This window comes from Rousettus aegyptiacus, unplaced genomic scaffold (assembly GCF_014176215.1).
Source record: "Rousettus aegyptiacus isolate mRouAeg1 unplaced genomic scaffold, mRouAeg1.p scaffold_m13_p_8, whole genome shotgun sequence".
NCBI lineage: Eukaryota > Metazoa > Chordata > Mammalia > Chiroptera > Pteropodidae > Rousettus > Rousettus aegyptiacus.
Window position 1 is genome coordinate 92,191,249 of NW_023416311.1, and position 24,669 is coordinate 92,215,917.

At 43.0% G+C, this 24,669-nt stretch overlaps 1 protein-coding gene across 3 annotated transcripts in view; it reads left to right on the plus strand.

Moving 5' to 3' along the window:
• Window positions 1-3,889: 3,889 nt before the first annotated feature.
• The window catches only part of CAPSL (calcyphosine like), a 33,182-nt gene continuing 12,402 nt past the window's right edge, over window positions 3,890-24,669 (plus strand). Inside the window, exons 1-4 of one of the 3 annotated variants that reach the window (XM_016142448.2) lie at window positions 3,890-3,970; window positions 18,160-18,296; window positions 21,253-21,430; window positions 21,716-21,925. In XM_016142448.2, coding sequence (XP_015997934.1) covers window positions 18,160-18,296; window positions 21,253-21,430; window positions 21,716-21,925 — 525 coding nt within the window. In that variant the 5' untranslated portion in view covers window positions 3,890-3,970. Of the gene's footprint in view, window positions 3,971-5,019; window positions 6,077-18,134; window positions 18,297-21,252; window positions 21,431-21,715; window positions 21,926-24,669 lie in introns of those variants that run through there. The other 2 variants (XM_016142449.2, XM_016142447.2) reach the window with 2 other exon arrangements.

Genomic DNA, 24,669 nt, shown 5'->3' on the forward strand with positions numbered 1-24,669 from the left:
CGTGTGTGTGCGCACGTGTGAAATAAAGTTTTATTTTTGCAGTTCTTATAAAGTCCCATAAACTTGTTCCTGGCAATAGTTCCTTGAGGGACAGACATGTGTTGTCATTGCAGTGAATAGCTAGGATTTCGTTCCCCTCCTAAGTAACACAGGGACCTGAGGATGTAGCTCCTTGGCTAGTAACTCTTTCTCTCCCACTCCCACTTCATCATCCTCCCTGAATATCTGGTAACACATTGAGGCCAACTCCATGCTTGGTGCTTCCTAGGCTTCACCCTCATGTATAACATGAGACCAGTCATATTCAGTGAGTCAGAATGATGCCTCCAGTCTTCTGCCCTCCAAGCATCCTACACAAGGTGGGCTGCCAGTATGGCTTTGATGACATGGAATCCTGATCTCATCATTCTCTGATGAAAATCCTTTATTGGCTCCCATTGCATGAAATACAAGGCCTCTGTGATTTTCTTCTGGCTGCTTCTCCAGGCACACCTTAAAAATTCTGAAATACACCCACACAAATATGGTCAGTTGGTTTTTAACAAAGGTGCAAAAACAATTCAATGGGAAAAGTAAAAACTTCTCAGCAAATCGTACTGGACAATTTTATATCCGAATGAGATTTGACCTTTAATTAATAATATACACGAAAAATACATTGCCTGTTCTTCATACCATATACAAAAATTAACCCAAAATGTATCATAGATCTAAATATAAATGCTAAAACTGTAAAAGTTCTTAAAAGTCCCTGTAATCCTATAGTAGGCAAAGATTTATTATCCAAAACTTGAAAGCTCAAATCATAAAGACATTTGATAAATTGGACTTTCATCAAAATGTAAAACTTTCACTCTTCTAAAGAAACCAGTAAGAAAACAAAAAGGTAAGCCACAAACTGGAAGAAAATATTTCAGACAAAGAACTTGTATCTAAAATATCTAAATAAATCTGATAGTCCAGTATAAAAATGGACACAGGGTTTGAACAAATGCTTCACAAAAGAAGATATATGAATGGCCAATAATCATGTGAAAAGTTACTCAACACATTAGTTATCAGAGAAATGCAAAGTAAAACCACAGTTAGTTACCATAACACATCTACTAGAATGGCTAAAATTAAAAAGATGGACAAAACCAACATTTGTCAAGGAGACAGAGCTACTGGAATTCATACAGTCCATGTTGATGGGGACATAAAATAGTGCCTCCACTTGGTTCAATTGCTCTACAGTTGCCCAAATAGTTAATCATACACTTGTCCGATGACATAGCCATTGCACATGTAGGTACTTACTCGAGTTAAAGGAAAACCTGTCCACCCGAAAATCTGTACACAGATGTTCATAGAAACTTTATTCGTAATAGCCCCAGAATGAGAAAAAACTAAATGCCTATCAGTAGATGAATGGATAAACGAGCTGCGGTTTATCCGTAAAATAGACTATGGATTAGCAATAGAAAGGAACATACTACTGATACACACAACTGTATCAATGAATCTCAAAATGATCACGCTGGGAAATAGAAGCCCAATTCAAAGAACTGCATCCTGGATGATTCCACTATATAAAACTTGAGAAAATATGCACTAATCTATAGTGACAAAAAGCAGATTGATGGTTACATGGGCTGTGGGAAATGGTAGAATTAACTACTAATTGGGTAATGAAATATTTTATATCTTGATGTCAGTGGTGGTTTTGAAGATCTATTCATCTCTCAAAACAAAGTGGATGCAGTTTGTCATATACAAATTAGTCCTTTAAATAGATTTGAAAATCCCTATGGGTGAGATATGTTCTTAAGTGTCTTTCTATTTGGGCAAGTCAAAGTTTATTGTTGCATTTGAATGTAATTGAAAATATGAATACATTATAATAATTTAGTAGAGCTGGTACAGTATTGAAGAGGGAAGAAATATATGTGTGCAAGAGGTAGAGCCATTCCCTGGGGAGCCATAGGAAGATTAAGGGTCAAGATGAAGGATCAAGTTCACATACTCAGACCTATTCCATGCTTATTTTGTGAGGGGCACCTGGGGTGTTTACATATTTATAACATAATTACATTTTTGAGAAATTTATAAACAGGCAAAACATTTAATTTGTTCAAGTTTAATGGGCATGAAACATGACATACACTAAAGTTTACATATAAAATACATATATTTGGAGGTACATTTTAAGACTCTGAAATGAAGTTTAGCATGTAATTTATGTTTACCTTCATTATGTAGTTACTCTTCTACTTATCTCTTTCTACATTACCACCAGACATGATCACATATTGATTCTTTGTGTGTCTATCTACACTAAATACTCCGTGTTTGTGATTTTCTTCCCATGTTAATCTTCTGTTGTTTTATTTATCACATCCTAAATTGCAGGCTATTGTAAGATGGTTATTTATTTAAACCTTAAGCAATTATCCATGTAAAAGGAAGTAAATGGAATACTTGTGGTCTTATACAAATCTAGTACAAGGAACTATCTATTTTTGAAAAACAGATTTTTCATTTTAAATGTCCTTAATATAAATGCATTTTACTCAGTTTAATAATTTGATTCAACCAACATTGACAGATTTCATATTTGTTTAAGGTATTGTATTGGGCACTTTGGAAGATGCAAAAATGAACCAGACTCTCTCTTGGTCCTCTAAGAGCTCTCAGTGGCTTTGCATTGTCTTCCTGATTGATTAAAAGGTAGGCTTATCTGTCATTAGCTTGCATCTTGTCTAAGTGATTGCTTCTTAATAGCTTATTAGTATAGCTTAGTACTTGCACTTAGTGAAAGTGAAATAAACAGTTTATTACGAGGTCAGCTGCAACAAGGAAGGGTGTTTTTGGATGATGTCAGCACCTGTTACAGCCTAGTAAGTGTCATGCTCCTTCTAGAAACAACATTTAACTCCAAAAGAGAGACAAAAGACATATTTTTGAATAAGTGGCCTTTTCTGGCCCCTCAAGACACGCCTTGCTGGAAATCAAGTTTTCGTTAAAATCTGCAGACCATATCACTCCCTCGACCTCCAGGGCAAGTCTGAGAAATTGATAAGGCAGGTACAATGTCTACTGGAGAGACTGTAGAGATCAATGACCACTTGCCTGAGAATACATATAATGTAAAACACAGAACAGAAAGTGGAACTCAGGTCATTGTAGTTCTTCTGGTCTTTGGTTCTTTGCATCATTTCATGATGGAAGTGAGAAAAGAGGTGGAAATGAAGAAGGTAGGGTGGAGGTACAACGATGAAAGAGCCTGATGTAAGTGTTTTGTTATTAACAGGGCTACTAGCCTGCTTCTTGTCTGGCAAACTTATTGTTAAGGAATCAGAATAAAAAGGGATGAGAAGTGAAAAGAGGAGAAGAAAGGAGAAAAGAAAGAATGGAGATAGTGAGAAGTGGCATCCTATCAGCGTGTGGATGTGGAGGACTTCGAATCACCTTTATTTATACCTGCTTGTTCCCATGCGTTTTGTTTTTAAGTGTCACCTGATAATGGCGCACCCTATCAGTAAGACATCCGGAGACAACAGGAGGGCAGGAAGGGGTTGCCTAAAGAAGAGAATTTGCTAACATTATTTTATACAAGGTGTAAAGCAAGTTTTGATGTTGTTTTAGAAACCAAACAGTTGCCAGTAAAACTTCCCGCTGGCTTCTCTCTTAAGGCAAACAGGTTGAGCTTCCACAGTCACTGGAGTTCCTAGGCAACAGAAGTGTAAACTTGACAAAAGGCAGAGCCAGAATAGGGACTGACAGTGAGGTGAGCCAATCAGGATGTGAGTATGCAACAGTGATTCTAAACCATCCAATTGGCATGAGAGAGCAAACTAGGAGGTGTGAGGAGGAAAGGTAAGAGAGAGGGGGTAAAAGGGAGTGGGAGGGGACCAGTCTTCCCAGACGCAGAAGAAAGCATCCATAGTTTCAGTTCTAAGCAACTGGTGGCAACAGGTTAGCATTTAAGGTAAATCAATTTTTAAAAATTTATTATGTAGATTTAATCAGTTTTGTTTTATTGTGTGTGTGTGTGAGAGAGAGAGAGAGAGAGAGAGAGAGAGAGAGAGAGAGAGAGAGAGAGAGAGAGAGAGAGAGAGAGAGAGAGAGAGAGAGAGAGAGATTGAGAGAGAGAGAGAGAGATTACTTTCTAAAAAGAAATCCTAAAGGTTGATGTGAGTTTTTGGCTCTCAGCCTATGGAGGTAATAGCTTAGCACTGGGGGAGCTTTTGTCATCTTTGCAAAGAGGTACTCAGATACAAATGCACGATAATAAATTTCATCCAGTAAAGGGGAAGGAAGTAAACATCACTGAGCAGTCACTATGTACTGGATACTTGAGTGTGAGGTGTTGGGTGAACTTCCTTAAATAGTCTATGTGACCATTGATAAAACTGAACTTCAGGAAGGTTAACTATTTGCAAGTGATAAAACAAAAAATTGAGCTTTGAGCCAGATCTTGGTTTGTCAGATATTCGAAGTTGTGCTATTTCACATACCCTGCTGAATTGACCACTTAGAATCAAATTAGAATCAGAGTTCTTATTAAAGTAGACTGACATAACTTATTTAAAATAGAGAGCTGATGTGATCGATCATGAAGTTATGAAGGACTTTGGCTACTGGCGATACCACATAACCAGGTTCTATCTCTCTTGACTTCAGTCTGGGATGTAGTTAAACCATACTGAGCAGATTAAATTCTTTTCTGTTTTTAGAGCTCTTATTTTTTACTCAAAATCTTACCACTGTAGAAATATTTTTATTTTGTCATCGCGCATTTTAAATATTGATACTTAAATTGGGAGCATTTGTTTGTATTTATATTTAAATAACAATTATTTAATAATAATAGAAATGATCAATTCCGATAGCAATCTAGTGGCCTCATGATAAGTGTTCATGATATGCTGACAGGAGACACAAAGGATAGAGTCCTTGTCTTTAAGGAACTTACGGTCTAGCAGGACAAAGCAGAGAGGTGTGTCCTAGTGCAATGTGGATGCTGTTTGGGCTTTTCACAGATTATACAAAGGAATGCACAAGTTCCTTCACTCTAGTGAGAGTGGTTATGTGAGGCTTCATCAAAGTGATTCTAGAAAAAAAGAGAAAGACTTTTCCAGGCCAACAAAGAATGAAGGGTGTTCCTAAAAATGGGACAGCATGAACAGAGGCACAGAGATATAGAGCGCTGAGGTGTGTCTGGGGTTCGTGAGTAGGCATAGATGCTGGAGAGATTTGAAGGGGTGGAGAATTACTAGAAATAAGGTTAGAGAGATAGGAAGGGCCAATGCACACATCAAAAGCTAAGATGCTTGTTCTTTACCTGTATGCAATGAGGATTCATCAAAAGGTTTTACACTAGAGAATGAAGCTCAGGTTTTCATTTCATAAAGATTGCTCTGACAATCTGGAGGATGGATTAGAAGGGGTGAGATTGGAGGCAGAGACCCAGATAAGGGACAATTCCGATAGTGAAATGGGAGATGACCAGGTCCGGGATGAAGGTGGCATCTGTGGCAATAAAGGCGAGGAAAGCAAAGGAGAAGCAGGAGGTGTCCAGATGTGAGATTCTGCAGGACTTGCTGCTGACTCACTGTAGAGAGCAAGAAGGAGTCTAGGATAATCGCTCAGTTAACGAGCTGAGAAAGTGGTGTTGCTGTGAGGCAAGGGATAGGAGGAAAAGATAATGAATCTGGTTCATTAAACCTAAAGTGTCTGTGGGTCACTGAAGTGCAAATGTTGTGTGGGAAATTTGAAATCTGGCTTCAAAGCTCAATAAAGCACGTACTTTGGAATAAAGGTTTGGGAGTTGTCGCTATGTTGGAGGTTGCTATGGATTTTTGGTAAGTGAGTGAGAAGGAAATAAATAACTGAAGCCTGAGGATCATTGGCATTTAAAAAAGCAAACAGAAAACATGGGTGAGGCCAAATCGATCAGACCTCAGGGGAAGGGAAACAGAGGGAATTTGATTCACAGACACCGAGAAAAAAGAGTTTGAAGGAAGAAGGAAGAATGATGAATAGAGCCAGCTTGTTGGACGAAGTGATGTAAGGACCAAGCGTGACTGCTGAGGTTAGCAATGACTGCTCCTGGTCTCGAAGGGCCATGGCGACGAGGCGCCTGGGAGCGAGGAGTGGGGGTGTTTGTAGAATACACTTTTGGTTTCAACTGCCACTCTAATCTCTTTAATTTATGAATTAAGTAAGGCGTTATCTTACTGAATTTTTTTTCCATATAAAATTTTGCTCTTTATCCTAATTTCAGACAATTTTGTATAAAGAAAGATATCAAGGTTCGTATGAGCAGTTTTCTATATTTCAGAAACAAGCCAGTTGGCTCTGGGAGAAAACAGTAATGCAGGGTGATTATCAGGTCACAGAAAGGGCCACGTGCTGCCTTTCATAACACTCCTAGTGCCCAGAAAAAGGCACGTCGCTCGCGACCTTTGGAGTGGGTTCTTTCGAACATCTCCAGCCGTGTTTCCATTTTGCCACCCGGTATCTTGTTTTCCTCCAGCCTTGGAATAATTTTTTTCCTATTATATCTTATAACCTAAAGTCAATTAAAATTTTCCCCTATGCCGCAAACTGAAAGGTGTAATTTGAGAGAGCAGGACAGTTCAATTGAGAGGTGGGTTGAAGATGCTCTTACTTCCTTTGGAAGATCTGGTTTGTGGGTCTCTCCATCTCAGTGACCCTATGACCTTGCCATGACCTCTTTGACAGAGGAAGGAGACAAGTCAAAGCTCTCTAGTCACCGACTATGTCAATGTTCTTACTAAGTGTGTTTTGGACTTGTTATTGATAATCAGATTATCCCAGGTTTTGTATATGAGTAATTGGTGACAGCTACAGTGGTTCCTTGTTTAAAAAATGAGTATTCTTCTGAAATCTTGTGGGTTTTTTACAAAAAAAAAAAAAAACCCTGGGAAAGTGGCAGGTACAAAAGACCCTACTCAGAATCTCAGTTCTGCTACTTCGTCTGCCCTGGGCAACCCTTAAATCTCTTTGTACCTCAGTTTCCTTATTTCGTTAAATAGGAACAGCCACGTTTCCTCTAGTGTATGTAGAAACATTTGGCAAATTTGTAGAGTTACCAAATTTACTTGATACCAGACACATTTTCTGTCCTAAACAAACCGATTATGAATACTTTGTCAATAGGCCACCTGTTTAGCAGAGAGCCTGACAGAATAGTGCTTAACTAATATTCCTTATTCCTATTGTTGTTATCCTTCAAATGGTCCCAGAGGGCTGTAAACTATTTCTACATGGGACCAGAGACCAAATATTTCAGGCTTCACAGGACAGAAGGTATCCGTTGCAATTATCCAGATTTGCTATTGTAGCATCAAGGCAGCAGCCACTGAAACATAAACAAATACGTGTGGCTGTTTTCCAATGAAACTTTATTTACAAAACTATGTGGAAAGGCAAATGTGGCAAATGGGCTGTAGTTCAATGTTCCCGTGCATAGTTTATTTTGGGCTATGTTTTCCTAAACTCAGTGTACCTTTGATTACTGCCCTTGGGAAGGCAGATCTTATTTGCTTTGAGGGAACGAAGATTGAAAAGGGAGATATCATCAATGTACTAACTGCTGCTCCCGCACTTACCTTTATTTCCTCAGCCACGGTATTCTGGATGCTTCATGTGTGTCCACAAGCCCCAGGCTCCAGAGAGCTGGAAGTGCTCACACTCCTATTTTCTGGAAGAGCTCTGACAGAAGCTGACAGTTGTCTGTTTAACAGCCAGTCTCCTCTTCTTTATAAACAGAAGCTAGGAGACGGAAAAGTATCCAGCCTAAAATTAGGTTTCCCAGCTGTCTCAGTCTGTTAGGGCTGCTGTAACAAAATACACAACAAAAATTTATTTCTCATAGTTCTGAAGGCTGGGAAGTGCCAGATGAAGGCACAAGCGTGGCTGGGTGAGGGCTCTCTTCGCGGTACATAGATAGCATCTTCTGGCTGTGTCTTCACGGGGTGGAAGGGGCAAGGCAGCTCTTCGGAGCCTCTTTGATAAGGCACTAATCCTATTTACGAGGGCTCTGCATTCATAACCTCAGTACCCTCCAAAGGCCCGTACCTCCAAATGTTATCATTTTTGAGAGTTAGGATTTCAAATATCCGGAACATAGCACCAGCCTTTTTTGCAGAAGCGACCAATGAGATTTAAGTGGAAGGCATAAGGTAGGGTCTTTGGGGGAACTATTTAAAAGGGGCTGACTCAGTTGGGAGGTGTGTTCTTGCCTTCACCCCTCTGTTTTCTGCTTGCTGGACTGTGGATGTAACAGCTGGAGCCGCTATGGTCACTTTGTAACGTTAGGCGAATTTGAGGAAATAAAATCATGGTAAGTTAGAAAGTTAGTTGTTTCTTGGAACTTTGACAACTGTCTGCACTGCCCTCCAGACTTCTTTTGCATAAGAGGGAAGTAAACCTCTATCATTTTCAGACCCAACCTGTTTCTGTTATGAGTAGCTGGTGTGTCCTATCTGATACGCCGACCCATGCTGACGTTGGGTTTCTATCAATTAACACTTCTTGTCTTTCTGGAAGTAACAGTTAAAAGCATACAGGATACAAATAATAGGCTAGATTTCTAAGTGGCTCTAAAATAAACATTAAACAGACAGATGACTCTAAAAGAAATATTTTTAAGTGACTGTAAAATAGTTACTAAGTAAGTGGTTTTGGTGACTAGTGTTGCAAAAGGGCAAATGGTAGTTAGAACTGTGGCTTTACACCCATCTAAAAGTGGAGGGATGTGTGCAGGTGGGTTTGTCTTTGCAGTGGGTTTGAAATCACTGACGCCAAGGCCTCATGGCACCTGGAAAAAATGGGATTTTTTTTTAAGCGTCATGAAAAAATATGGTTGCTTCATTCTAAGAGTATAGTCACTTAGTCGCTTCGTCACTGAAACCAGGAAGTTTGGGAGACAAGTCTTTTCCTTTTTTTTTTCTTTAGAAACAAATCCAGCCAAAGCTTTGCTTACCTTTGTGTATAGATTTTTTTTTTTTTTTTTAAATGCTGCCTCTTTAAGTCTTTCAATCTGGCAGGTTGCCAGACTCAGAATAGCTTGCCAGTAATTGCCTGGTAAAAACCCCAGAGACTCCAGGCAGAGCAGAGGGGACGAGGGAGGTGCAGAGGGAAGCAGGAAGGAGTGTGCCATTCCCAGGGGAAGCTCACTGTGACGAGGACCCCATGACTCTGGGGCTCTGTTTTATTAAATAGGAGCTTGTAGCAAATTGTGTTAGTTACATGGGTCCTTGAATATCGGGCTAAGCAGTTTTTCTTACTTCCTTTCATAGCCAAAAATGCTACATTGGCTGCTAAATGCTGATAAAATTCTATGGAGACAAGAGGTTATAGAGTTACTTTGCCTCTCCTCTCGGTTTTCAGGGGGAACTGAACCTCTCTTCACACTAGATTGATAGTTATTTTGCCCAGGAAAAGGCCAATACCTAGGGTCAACCTAAACACTGCAAGAATAAGCTTTTGACAATTGCATCAGGAATACTTTGAGCCGCAAGCTACAGAGGTCCTGCCACAACGGATTTAAGAAAATACGGGTTTATGTTTCTCACATGATACGAGTGTGGAGTGAAGCAGCTGGTTACACTGACTTAGCAACTCAGCGATGTTAGGGCTCTAAGTTAGTATCTCTGGGTCCCTTAGCCTTTCCCTCGTGATTGCAGAAAGGCTGCCACAGCTCCGGACCTTGCATTTTTTGTTCAAGGCAAGAGGAGGCAAAAAGATGGGGGAGCTCTGCCAGAGCCCTTAGCACTTTCAGTTGAGTCCCTTTAGCCAAAACTTGTTTCACGTGGCCACCCCAATGACAGTGCAATGTAGCAGAAAAAGGAGCTTGGAGTGACTTTTGAATCAGCCAGTGTCTGGAAAATCAGCTGTAATTCAAATTTAACAAAGTTAAAACTACCCTAAGGAATATAAACTTCTGAAAGGAATCTTGGCTGTCGCATTCATTGCTATTTTGTGGCACATAGTAAGTATTCAATAAACTTGTGTTGAATTCAGTAACAGGACTAGAGGGAGGCAAACAATTTAAGGCTTGGGCAAGTACAGGGTTGACATCTGGACAATCCTGAGACCAAGGGCCTTCTTAAGCACGATGCCTTAGGTACTGACCTAGCTCTAATCCCAACCCTGGTTGAATGAATAAAACAAAATTTCGTATGAAGTGAGCGTTTTACAACAATGATGTTTACGAAATGTTCTTAAATTGGGCCATACCAGAAACATTAAAATAAAGACTTAATTTGCATTCTGAGGATCAGCAGAAAGAATACAAGACTGTACTTTAGAAGAGATGGGCTCCAGACACCTGCGTTTCAACAACGGCTGAAACATGAATTTTAAACATCTTGAGAAAACGTATTTTGGGGCAGAGAAAATTTGGTAAGATGCCAGGCTTCAGTGACATCTTATTTCCACAGTAGATGTGCGTGGAAACGTAGATTACATACTGTCATACTTTTTAAGTATTATGTGGAAGTTGGCAACCCAGACAAAACCCAGATGTTTTAGATGTTTATATATTGTTTACATATTGCAGGAGAATAAATGTTATGGAAGATAGCACAATAGCTTTGAGTTTAGATTTCTAGGTGTGTGTGTGTGGGGGGAACACCTGGCCTATCACTTTATTAAAACAAACAAACAAATAGCTCCAAGGAGAGAAGACTAAGCGAAATTAGAAGGCGCTTACACTGAGACTTGTGAGACTTGACGTTTCGGGGACTCGCGCAAGGACACCGAGGTGAGGGAGGGGTCACGTGTGGGACCCGCGGGTGTTCTGGCTTCGCTCGGCACTGCCGTGGTGCCTCTTCCTCTTCAGCAACATCTTCTGACACTGCAAGGCGATCTCTTCCTTGAAGCGTTTCCCCTCTTCGCTTCGTTGCTGGGACCGCCTCTGAATTCCCAGAGCAATTTATCAGCACCTCGGTGTAGCGGTGCAACATGAAGACTTACGCAGAGCTAGATGTCAGTTCTGACTCTGCCGCCGCTGGCACATTCTCAGGCAAGTGACCCAGGCTCTTGGTGTCCCTGCTTATTCCCTGTAATAAGGAGTCACTATTTGATGGAGCCGATCACCCGAGACGATGTACGGTCATGTGTAAAGCACCGAGCCTTGAGCTGAGCCCCTGGGGTGGTCATATGGTTGTTACTACCACTCCTCTGCACGCCTTTTACCCCGTGTTATGTTGCAGACTTTTCTCTAGCTTTTTCCTACAAGGTCTTACTCCAGCTACCCGAGGTCGACTGGGAATAGTCACCTTTTAGAGCTTAGATTCTCAAACTTAGGTGTATCATTTGGAACCACCTGGAAACATTAAAATGCAGATCCCCAGCACTCACACTGAGATGTTAATTTGCTGTGTCTGGGGGCGGAGTGTGGGCAGCTTTATAATTTTCAACAGCACCTCTGGCGGTCTCAGCACCCATCGGAGCCCCAAGTCTTCCTCTGTCCCCCAGCTTCTCGACCTCAGTAGTACTGCCGTTTTGGATGGTAGAATTTTTTGTTGTCAGGAGCTCCCCTAGCATGTTATCAGCATCTCTGGCCTCTCCTCACTAGATGCCAGTGGCACCTCGCACCCTGCTTGTGGTAACCAAAAATGTCCCCAAACATCATCAGATGTCTTCTGGGGACAAAATTATACCCATGAGCCACCACTGCAATATAACTTCGCCTGAAAAATCAGCACAGTTTCTCTTATAGCTGGAGGTGCCACAGGTCTGTTGAGTTAAACTGAGCTCCGATGGGTTTGATGAAGGCACTCTCACGATGTCAATGGCGCTGATACGTGCTTGTTGCTATACCTTTTTTGGGCTCTCCTGTGTTCTATGGCAGAAGCCATGTCTCTCATCAAATGGTCTGAGTCTTTCCGTTCAGACTCAGAGAAGGGACATCCTAGTCCCTGCTAAGCTACTCTGAGCAGTGGTATCTAATATTTCCCCCAGGGGGCACTTTCTAAGGGGAAACTTCTTAAGAAACCCCAGGTTTTTGCCATATACCATGTAGCGGTAGCTACTTCTTTGAACAGACTAGAGTTGGTAGAGATGGCAACTGTTGCCTTTGAACACGGCCTATTGTATGTTTCTCCCCATCTCTGGATTACACTTCAAGTATTAAAAGATCCACTGAGTCTAAATCAAAATCCAGTCCTACACGCAGTTCCCAAGTACAGGGAGAAAGGGTAAAAACACCTCATGTCTGCCATTCCCATGGGGACTGGTCTCTATGCTCAGCGTCAAGACTGAGCTAGCAGAGACGGACATAGTTTTGACTTGGATGTGAACTGGATGTAAGGAAAATATGTTTTCCACATCCCAGGGTAGAGTATAAAGCCCTACAAGCTTAATCAGTAGCTACCTGCTCTTTACATTGTCATTCTCTTCTCTCTAAAAAGCAGAACGTTTTTAAAAATCACATGGAACTACTATAGCAACTCCCGGTCCCTTGTTATTGAAATGGTTAATGTAATGGCACAAGTATTTAAATGACAGAAAAGCATAGACATGCTCTTAAGGTAAAAATCATTCTATGGCCTAGCTGTGGGGAAAACAGGCTCCGTGGCTTCAAGAGGCGGGAGAGGCCTGTGGAAGACTGGACCGCTCTGTGATAAAGGCGGGTGCCTTTATCACAGGCTGGGCTGATGTCATCTCCTTAATAGGACAGTTTCCTTACAGTACACGCTGTCCCTCGGCACGAGGAGAGGGGTGGGGTGGGGCGCATTCGCCCACGATGTTCTCAGTGCCTTCTTGCTGACCTAACCTGTCCTGCCCGCTCCGTTTTAACATAGGCTTTTATATGGCCTCTCCTCTCAAGTTCTTCTGAGCTCACTGCACCTGCTTCAGCTCCTCACGCAACCGTCCTTTTCCTGGAAGAGGAAAACCGGGATGTAGTGTCAGAGGAATCAAAATGGGGACGGTTCTTTAGAGGGTGGAGGGAACATTTCCTTTGGATTTTGCATCCACGAGGACGCGGAAGCGCTTGGTGCTTTCCCTCTAGGGATGTCCGTGTGGCCGCCTTTGGGTTTAACATCCTCCGCCGTGTCCTAGGTTGTTTGCTGGAATGAGGACGGTGGAGGGGAGGGCGAGAGAAACGAGAATACGTTATTCAGCTTATTGCCACTAGAAGACAACAAGGATAACCCAGTCAAGTGCAGCCCGGGGCTTCCCCAAAGATCCAGCTTAGGTCTGTCCCGGAGCTCAGCAAGGAGGCTCCCGTGAGCTCTGCGGAGAATCATGAAGAGACAAACCTCCGCGAATTGTTGGTTTACCATATTCTGTCCCACAGTGATTTTCAAAATCCAGGCAGTCAGAGCGTGTTGGCAGTGGCAGGCAGGCGTGCACCAGGGGGATGAAGGAGCCATCCCTGGGTCGGGCGTGAGGAGACCTGATGACCTCTGCCGCCGAGTGTCCTGTGGTTTGGCTGCTGGCGCCGCCACTCGGCCTCTGCGCCCAAATCTCCAGCTCTCGGCATTTCATTGCTCTGTGGATGTCCCTTTGCACCAGCCACTGGGGGGTGGGGGTAGGCGGCAGCAGAGCTTTGGACGCCAGCGCCGAGTCCTCCGTCTCCCTCCGAACGCACACTCGCTTCGCTCGGTCTCCGCTGTCCACGCCGCCAGACCTCCCTCCAGGCAGCAGGCGCTCTCACCTGGTCCGCACCAGCCTGGCTCCGCCTGTCCTCCCAGGCAGCTCGTCCCGCCCTCCAGTCCATTCTTCACGCTGCGTGCAGAGGGCTCTTTTACAGCGCAGACTGTCGCTCCCTCATTTCAACCCTTCGCAACCTCCCACGACCCCCGCCTGGGTAACTACTACCTTCCTTTAGGATTAAATCTTAGACATCACCTCCTCTGAGAAGTCTTCAGAAAGCCCCCACTCCGAGGCTGGGGTAGCCGCCCTTTTCCGATTTGTTGCAGTTCAGTAGTTGGGTTGCTCCAACCAACTGCCCAGGCTGGTAGCGCTGTCTGTCTTACTGCCTCTTTCCCGTACCCCTAGCACAGGGCTCGGCACTAATTAAGCCCTTTGTAGGCGCTTGTTGAAGGAATGGACCCGGCGAGGCCAGGCCTGAGGAGATGCACAGACGCAATGCTAACACTAGGTGGCGCTGCGGCCACGTGCATCGGGAGGGCAGCCTCTTCCAGTGCCTTGCATTCTCTGGGCTGGATGGGCTCTGCTGTCACCACGCGTGCTCCTGGATGCTCAGAGAGGGTCTTCTGGAGTCAGGGACGCTTTGTGCAACGCTGTGATCTCGGCGACACATGTTTCGGGCAGACTGTTTCCCTGGTGCCTTCAGGCAAACTTCAGAAGTTCTGAGTATCACCCTTCTTCACCAAGCCCCTGCTGGACAGTGCCTTCTTCAAAAGACTCGAGTTCTTCGTAAACTTTGTTTCCCGTGCTACTGAACTACAGGACATCAGTACTCAAATTTCAGATTCCAAGCTACCTAAAGGCTTGCTTCCCAGAGCGGTCCTTCCATTCCGGCACTCGTGTCTTAAAAATAGAACGCAATAAACATTAGCTATTTGTTGATGAACTGAGTCACTAAATGATTAAAAAGAACAAAAACCATATGATTTCACTCATGCGTGGAATAGAAAACAAAAACTAACAAACTTCCAAAACAAAAACAAGTTCATAGATACAGAATGATGGTTACCAGAGGGAAAGGGGGTGGGAGGAGAAATGGGTCAAGGGGTCAAATATATGAATGGAAGGAAACTAGACTTTGGGTGGTGAGCACACAATGCAGTATACAGATGTAGAATTACAATGTGGTACACCTGAAAATTACATAATGTTATTAACCGATGTTATCCCAATAGGTTTAATTTTTTAAAAGGGTAGTTAATATGGCATTTCAAGTAATCATGGAAGGTCAGTGGGAGAGAATGTAAAATTTGTTCTGAATATAGCAAATTAGACTTCAGAGGTATTGCAAGGTCACCGGGCGGGACGGCTGTAGGAGGTAGAGTGAATAGGACGCTTTCTCGGGCTCTACCCTGCTCTTCTAGGACTCGGCACTATCAGATTGCGCCTTGAAATGCTTTTGCGTTATTCTACAAAGGTGGTGGAGTTGAAAGAGCCCTGTTTGGGAGTCAGAAGCCCTGAGTTGGGTGTTGGCCACGCTTTTGGGCAAGTCACTTTACTAAGTCAAGCCTTAGTTCCCAAGCAGGGCGAAGGAGGAGGGGGCACTGGATAATGCTTCGGGGCGCTGCTCTCGTAGCGGTGTGTGAAGTACTATGAGCCCCTCTGACTGTGGGAACCTAGACAATTTGCTTGATTTCTCTGCACTTCAAGTTTTTATCCACGAAATAGTCAAAGTCATAACTAGCTCACAGGTGTTCCTTTTTAATTGAGATAAAATTCATATAACATGCAATTAGCCACTTTAAAAGGTATCTCACATTTATAATGTTGTGCAACCACCACCTTTATTAAGTTCCAAAACGTTTTTCATCGCACCCAAAAGAAACCCCACATCAATTGAGCACTCACTCCCCATTGGCCCCTCCTCTAGGCCTGGGCAACAACCCATCTGTGTTCTGTTTCTATGAATTTGCCTCATCTGGATATTTCATATAAATGAAGTCATACAATATGGGACATTTGGTGTCTGACACCTTTTGCCTAGCATAATGTTTTTGAGATTCGTCCATTGTAGCATGAGTCAGTATGTCATTCTTTTTTTATGGTTGAATAATATTCCACTGTATAGATATATCACATTCTGTTCATCCATTTATCGACGGATGGGCATTTGGGTTGTTTTCACCTTTCGGCTATTATGAATCATGCTGCTGTGAACATGGGTGTACGTGTATTTGTTTGTCTCCATTTTCAATTCAGCTCTTAGGGTTTTTGTGAGGACTACACACATGCTTACTACAGGTGGGAAAATAATAATGTTAACAATTGAGGTTTTACTATTATCCCGAAGATGTGCAAGAGGCCCTACAGGGTGTCTTTCTTTACGGAGAAATGAGAGCCAGATCTCACTTTTCCGGCTGTAGGATTTTAGTCTATGTCTCTCTCCATTCCCCCACTGCTACCAGGGCTGATGTGGAGAACCAGGGCCAGGTGGAAAATGCAGGGGAGAAGTAGTGGGAATGAGGACATGAGGACCGGGAGGCGAGTGCCTGGGGACAACCATTGGGCCAGTATCACTGAGCAAGGGGAATAGGCCCGAAAAACAGTGGGGTCCAGGAAGGAGCAGACCCGGAGGTAGATTTAGAGTATGAGGAAGGCTTGGTGGGAGAGGAGGGCTGAGGCTGGTGCAGTTGGCAGAATATGGGCAAGGCCAGGAAGTGCCTCAGACAAAGACAAGTAAGACAGCAGGAGCCAGCTAGACTAGCGAGTTGGCGTACGTGAACACAGGATTCTGGGTGTGACCAAGGGAGTCTGTGACAGTGGCATTAGGCCTGGAAGCTAGGGACAAACTTTGGGAATTGTCAGCTTGACATCATGTGACGAAATAGTAACAGGCAAACACAGGCTTTAGAAAAGTTAATGATTCCAGGAAGGCAGGCGACTCGGGCCACAGTGTCCTTGTTGGACAAGAGTTTGCATCACGCTCTCTGTACGTGACCTCAGGGAGAAGCGGGTGTCTAAGGGTGGAGTGTGCAGCCGTCTGGAATCCCCGGGAACCTCTGCTTTTGGCGTTAGAAGGAGCAAGGACGCCTCCAGATGAGCTTTAGGCAGAGCAAGTTCTTCCTAATATGTAGTAAAACAGCTGGAACCTGAGAGGTCTGCTCCTTGGCCTGGTGTCCAAGGCAACTGGGAATAATTACTACTGTCTTCAACCACATGATGGGAATCAGAAAAAAAAGGGGCCAAGAAGGTGGAAACCCATCACTTGGCTCTTGAGAGTTGCCGTAGGAAATGAGGCAGTTAAACATGTGCATCCCCCAAGGATCTATTCTGGTCTCTTTTCTCTCTGAGATTCCCTCTCTAATGTTAAATAATGAGAACTTTATGGGGGAGACTTTCCGGGTTGTATTGGAGGAGAACAGTCTTAGAGGGCACAAATTAGAATCCCATCCCACTGTGGCCTCAGGGGAAGTGTTAGCTTTTGGCCGGCAGGGGGTGCCCTTGAGTCAAGGGAGGATCCATTCTAACATTGTTCTGCACCTCGAAAGCTGTTCTCTGTATATCCATCAAGCTCTCCTGCTCCTTTCACTCACAACTCGCAGTGAAATGTAATATCTATAATTCCCCACTTGCTGGGTCAGTGGGCTCACATGAGGATTAATGGTTTTTGGAGCAGGGAATGGAACTCGAAGATCGTCTACTCTGATCCTTCCATGGGATTAGATGGGTTGGAAGCCACCGGGAACAGGTTGATGAGTCAGGACTAGAACCCGGGTCTCCAGGCTCCCCGCTCGTTGGGCTTCCACTTTTGTGTGGGTTCTCAGAGGTCAGGCTCAGCTGCAGGAGTTTATATGTCGCTCACAGACTTCCCTGGAGATGGAAGTCCTATTTCCAATTTCTGTATATTTAAAACACACAAGCCAAACTGTAGAGAAAAAAGATAAATCTATTTCTCAGAGGAGAGAGTGTCTATTTACCCTTTTCCTGTCTGAGACCCAGCTAGGTGTTCAATAGACACTAATCCGTTAATCAAGGAAAACATACTGGTCATTGGTAGGAATCACGAAGGCCCAAGCGGTGAGAATCTCAGTGAAGACAGAAGCAACAAAAAATTAGTGGTTGGACCAAAGAGGAGAATATTAAATGTGGAGTCAAAGGAAATATGGAGAATTTTAAATCAAAGCATAGATTTTTTATTGTAAGATTGGCTCAAAAAGAATTTAGAGTTTTTTGTTTTGTTTTGTTTTTATGATGGTTGGAGGATGAAAACATATTGGGGAATGGCTGTATATTTAAAACTATTGTCCAGGCTGGAGCAATCAGATGTCCCTAAGACGAGATAAGCAGGGAATAAATATGCCAGACAGAGACACAGATAGTAAAGGTAAAAACAGGAAATTCTGGGAGGTCTGAGACGGTTCTCAAGAAGAGCATGAGAGCGCATGCTGCGAGTTTCCTTCTCAGGGAGGCTGCTGTCACCCTGCCCAGCCAGAGGCAGGTGAGGAAGCCTGAGCTCTGCTAATGTGCCGCGGGGTCCCCTCCCAGATGGCAGGAACAGCACGACACGACCGAGAGATGGCGATCCAGGCCAACAGAAAGCTCACCACAGCCACTGACCCCATCGAAAGACTCCGGCTGCAGTGTCTGGCCAGAGGCTCCGCAGGCATCAAAGGACTTGGCAGGTAGGACCCGGGCTGTGGGTGGCAGCACAAGGGCAAGACACAGCTAGGTGAGGCTAAACTAGTGTGACCCTGAGCAAGTCACTTCCTCCCGGGTTCTCGGTTTCTTGATTGTAAATGCCGAGTTTGGAAGAATTGATCTCTGAGGTGCCTTGTGACGGTTTTTGTTTCTTAGTCCCAAACTCAGCAAGGTCCACGTATGCTGCAACAAAGTGCAGCTACTAGGACAGCTTGAGGTGAAGGGAAAAGTTGCCCCATGACTAAAGACACCTAGCAGGACAAGGAGAGAGACACTCCTGAAGCCATGGCAATGGGTGCTTGGAAGAAGGAGGAAGGAAAAGAAATTTGGACAGGATTGCAGGATTTGGAGTTTCGCCCTCAGGTAGTCATGTCTTGTTACTTCAAAAGGCAGGGGAATCGCCTGTCAGGTAACGAACCATTCACTACAGTGGGGTTCCCCAGCTCTGCACATCCTGGTCTTTGGTCCCCCGATGCTACGAGCAGTCCTCAGGACAGAGAGACTCAAGGGGAAAGAGGTTGGCAGCCTCCCCAATCTAGTGCCCACCCCGGGCCAGACGTTGTGCATGTCTTGGGAGATTTGTGGGTGAGCAAGGCTTTCCCGGGGCTCATGGAGGGTTACACAGGGAGATTAAGTCACAAACATAGGAATCTTCATGAAATGAGAAGCTCTGTGTTAGAGAAGTACAGTGTGTCACGGCAGGGATCCTCGATTCGGAGCCTGGAAGGCTGTTTCCAGCAAGGTCATGAGCTTTGGGAATGTCTCTTTCAACAGTCCCAGACTCTCAGACTAAGCCCAGCTCTGTCCGAAGCCCACGCTATGTATGGATGGGCATATGGACCCTGGGGGGCAGCCTGTCACAGCCCGGTGGGAAGCCCAGCCCACTTCCTTTCAATATTGTCTCACTCCAACCTCCACCTCTTTTCCTCTGGGTCCACATCACTGTCTATGGCGTAGACCCCTCGGGACCACTGCCCTGTCTTTCACTCCTGGATCGTTCAGTTGGATCTTTCCTGCTGCCTACCCCACAGCCCCTACCAGCCCCCACCTGAACCAGTCTATTATGAGCAGACCTCACCTCATCCTTGGCCTTTTGCGAGAATGTGCCCCTTTCCTGGTCTTGCCCTTTCCTAAATCTCTCCTCAACTTGAGTGGAGGTCACTTCCTTTTTTTCCTCATGATTAGACTGTGGTTAGGGTTTTGGGGGACAACGGAAGTAAAGTGCCATCTTTATTACCTCATATCAAGGATGCGTACTGTCCACATGGTTTATCGTTACTGATGTTGACCTTGATCACCTGGCTGAGACAGTATTTGTCTGGCTTCTCTAATGTAAAGTTACTCTTCCTCATTCCTTTCCATATTGTATTTTTTTGACAGAAAGTGTTTGTGCAGAGCCACTCAAACTTAGAAAGTAGGGAGCATTTTTTTCCCTCCTTGAGGGCAGAGTAAGAAAATAATTTATTTGGAATTTTTCTGCAAAAGAAATTTGTCTCTTCTCCCACATTTATTTATTGCCATTTACTTAAAACAATATGAGCTCGTGGATATTTATTTTATGCTCTGGGTTATAACTGAACACTATTTTATTGTTCAAAGTGTTCCAGTTTTGGCCTTGGGAGCTCTTTCATATGACTCCTGTGTTTATTGATGTATCCTCATCAATGCAGGGCATTTTGTTTTGTTTTGTTTTTTGAGCACTCTCTTACTTTCTGGCATAAGATACTTCAATCTCATCTTATGTATTTTCTGACCCAATCTTAGAATTGGCCATTTCTCCAAGAAGTCCAGTTCTTTTTATTGGAGAATAGTATTAGAAACCAAGATCTAGGCTCTAGATGTGCTCGTTGTTAGTGAGGTGTTACTTCTAGGTCCTCTTAGCCAACAGAACAAGGAAATATGTGTGTGTATACTAACCTGTATATACACACATATCTATAAATGTGTTTTATGTAATCATCAGTGTTTATATTAAGCTAAACTTGAGTCCATACTGATGTCTCCAGCTCTCTAATCCATTACCACATGGATTAGATCGCTCTAGCCTCCTTCCCTAGCTTGTTTCTTAAGTCCCATTCTGACCATGAGAAACCTGGCTCCCACCATCTGCCATCTGTTTACTCGATGGTTTAATTCTAGTAGACTCGAAGAGCAATACTAGAATTGTTAACCCACCTTCATGGGACACATCCAGCATGCAATACTTACGTGCAGTTCTTTTAGGCTTTGGTCTTGCTAACTCTATTCATTTCTAAAGTTACTCAGGTCAGCACCTTCATGGCCCCTCCTTCAGTTAGATGGTTCACAACTTTTGTGGTATGGTTAAATTCCCTTGTTACAGTCTGCGTTCCTTCTTGGGATTCCCCTGACATTCCATATATATCTTTTTAATTGTATATATCCATGTTTACTCTTTGTACTGTAAATTTTGATGGGCTTTAGCAAATGCATAATGTCACATATTTCCCACTGTAGTGTCCCGTGGAATAGTGTCACTTCCCTAGAAATTCCCCAGGCTTCAACTCTTCTCTCGCTCTTACCCCCTCATCTTTTTACTGCCTTTATAGCTTTGCCTCTTCAGAATGTCACATAATTGGTACTATACAGTACTTTGTTCTCCCCAAAGGTTTTTCCTTCCTTCCTTCCTTCCTTCCTTCCTTCCTTCCTTCCTTCCTTCCTTCCTTCCTTCCTTCCTTCCTTCCTTCCTTCCTTTCTCCCTCTCTCTCTCTCTCTCTCTCTCTCTCTCTCTCTCTTCCTCTTTTTAATGAGATGCTGAGAAGAGGCTCTCTAACTTGAATAGGAGGATTCAGAAAAGAATCTAAGACCTCTGTATTTTACTTTGAAAACCTTGAGAATGGTTTTCTTTTTTAAATCTTTATGTTTAACCTTGTTCTTTGTGGTTTTTTCTACTTTGTGTGTGTGTGTGTATATTTTCTTCAGAGTGTTTCGAATCATGGATGATAATAATAACCGAACTCTTGATTTCAAAGAATTTGTGAAAGGGTTAAATGATTATGCTGTGATCATGGAAAAAGAAGAGGCAGAAGAGCTTTTCCGGAGGTTTGATAAAGATGGAAATGGAACAATAGACTTCAATGAATTTCTTCTCACATTAAGAGTAAGCGGCCCCATGAATCAGTGTGTCTGTCGAGTTTGGCTTTCACGTGGTTTGGGTTGGCTATCTTGAGGTTTTGTTTTCAGAAGTTGTCAGTACACTGTGGAGATGATGGCAGGAGATGCAGAACAGATTTGGGGACTTTTGGGAGCAATCATAATGCGTATCACTTAATGGTACAAAAGCAATTGCACATCATTGAGAGGAATAAGGCATTTTAACATGTATGGCACAAAACACCTCATTTTCTTGCATATGCCTATGTGTGTGTTTTTTCTATTTATCTAGCCTCCAATGTCCAGAGCTAGAAAAGAGGTCATTATGCAAGCTTTCAGAAAGTTAGACAAGACTGGAGATGGAATTATAACAATTGAAGACCTTCGTGAGGTGTACAATGCAAAACACCATCCGAAGTACCAAAATGGAGAATGGACTGAGGAACAAGTATTCAGGAAGTTTCTGGATAACTTTGATTCACCCTATGACAAAGATGGATTGGTAAGTAAAAGAGCTTAATCTAGGTGGAATTTCTCCTATCCACTTTCTAATTGTAAATGGAAACAAATCCAGAGCCTTAAACACACACACACACACACACACACACACACACACACACACACACACACACGTAGGGGATCCACATAAAGCTGAATACCCATTATCTAGAGAATATGGTATTTTGATTAATCATTTCATTTCATGGTTACCATATTTATCATACACAGCCAGCCACTTTCCAATGAACTGGACTATAATAAAACACATTTAACTTCAAAATGAGCCCATAATTCATTTTTTTTTTTTTTTTTTTTTTTTGGGAACATGAGTCACAAGGCATTTCAGGACATTGCTGTGCCTTTTGCACACATTCTTATGAGCATCATTTGTCATCACGCTTTGCTTGGTGGAAATGCCATTTAAGGGAAGCTTTCAGTGGAAGGAATGCCAGATAACAGAATTTACTCTGATTTAATTTTTAGTAGGCTTTGAGATTAACCTCCATTTCTAAACTGCAGTAAACTCAAAAACAAAAGCAACCATTCCATCCCCATTGACTCTTATCCTTAAATTACAAATGCATAAAAGGATCATCGAACTGGGAACCAGTTCTGCTCTGAGGTGTCCTGAGGCTGGAGTGATGGGGGAAGGAAGTTCTCTCCTGGGCTGATCGTCAGCAGCAGCAGAACCCCGGGGCAGTTCCCCCTCAGCCCTGTGCCACACAAAAAGGATTAGTGGGACGGCAGGCAGGCGGGAAGGAGAGAGGGTGCTGACAGGAAGGGGAAATGAGCCTTCTTTTTCTGGAGAGAATTTCCTCCAACTTTTTCCACAGAACTTTGTGGTGTGTCCTATTAGCAAGGGGTGAGGAGAAGGGGAACGCTCTTTGTACTTTCCTTTTGCTGACGTTTTCCTGCTGGGGACAGAGAAATGGTCTTTATTGTAGACTGAAAGGATTGTAGAGGTAGATTTTTTTTTAAAAAAAGGTGGGGGGGCAGATTCCGCAGAGCAGCCAAGTGCTTAGGGACAGAAGTAACAGAACTCTGTTTTCTTCCAACATCGCGGGCCTTTGATCTGAGATGGCAGTGGAAAAATAGTCAACGGCCATTTCCCCAAATTAGCCCAGCTCTACATGGGATCCCAGGGTGTCTTTGCCTCCTTTCTGCAGGTGGTTCCTTCTTATTGCCAGAAGAAACCTCAGCTGCCTTTTGCTTTAACTCAAGTTGATGTAGCAAGTTGTGATTCAGCTTATTTAAAGTTCCCACCCCCGTTACTTCTGACATTTATCTTAACGTGCCATATTCAGCTCTCGAGTACTCATAAAGGTCATTGGAGTTTTTAGCAGTTACAGCATTTAATATCACATGCCTATCACAGACCCTGTATTGATACCCAACTCTGTTCAGGATCATCATTTGGAGTTTGTATTCCTAATGTACATTGCTGGTTGCATCACAGAACTATGAAATCTGATTTTGTGTGTATGTGTGTGTGTGGAGCTCAAGAATTTACAGTTTTAATAAATGCCCCAGAAACCTCTTATTCACATTTGTATTTGAGGTCCCTGCCTCTAAAAGATTCAGAAGTGCCTGTTTAAACTACTAAACACGAAGTGCAAATTAACCTTATTTAGCATAACTATGGATCTGGGCAATGTTTACTGAGCACTTATTATCTACTAGGCATTATGCTAAGGGCTTTACAGGGCTATCTCATTTAATAGACACAATGAAGGTGTTTCTGAAAAGTGATATATGATTCAGACTTTCATTCATTGAATCATATTTTAAATACACAGGAACTTTATAAAGAGAACAATTAGCCCTTAATTTACCTTTTTCAACCTGAGTTGTTTTATATATTAAGATTTCTTAGCGTGAAGTATAGCTACTCTTGAAGCCAGTGTACTCACTTATGTTTAGAAAATATAGTTGATGTCCAAACAAGACTGAATTTAGAATAAGACAAGAAAGTTAATATACTTCTTAGCCAAAGAAGATGTTCAAATTGGTGAATTTTTAATAGTTTAGGCTAAACTCTCGAGTCGTCAGGAAGGTTCCTGGGGTTTGCAGCAGTCGTAAAGTTGGGTGCCGTAGATCTGTGTGAATATCCCACACTCTGCTCCCAGAGCAGCCTATACAGAAGCCATCAGATGGAGCAGTGAAAGGAACCAAAGAATGCGTGAGCAGACCTTCCTCCCCGATTCTGTCCCCACGCCCCGCCCTCACTGGGTCAGACTTTCACTTCTTCTTCTTCTTCTTCTTTTTCTTTTAATATCTAGGTTTTGAAGTTGTCCTGTGTACACGTTATTTATAAGTATAAATACTTTAAAAGATCTCTTAGAACTCGATTAGCCTTCGAGGTAATATGAGTCTTAATTGCTTCACCTATCTCATGCAGATGTGAACAATTAAAAACTCTTTAAGCATCTTCCTGGGTGTATGTGGATAGCCCAAACTTATTTTATGATTTTTCTAATCTGGCTGGGGCTGAGAAAAAGGGACGCTATTCTGTATCATGACTGAGATATATCTATTGCTCCCATCCAGGACCTTCTCCCGTATTTCATATATACTCTGTCACTTAAAAGTAGCACAGCCCAGAGGCCCACCAAAAGCAGGAGGGTCCATTCTCTCAATTTTCTAAATGTCAAACAAAATTTTTAAGTAATAATTGCTATTATTACTGCAAAGTAATTTAGTATGATGAGGGCAAACCCAATGGAGAAATCAGAGTTTGTAATTCAG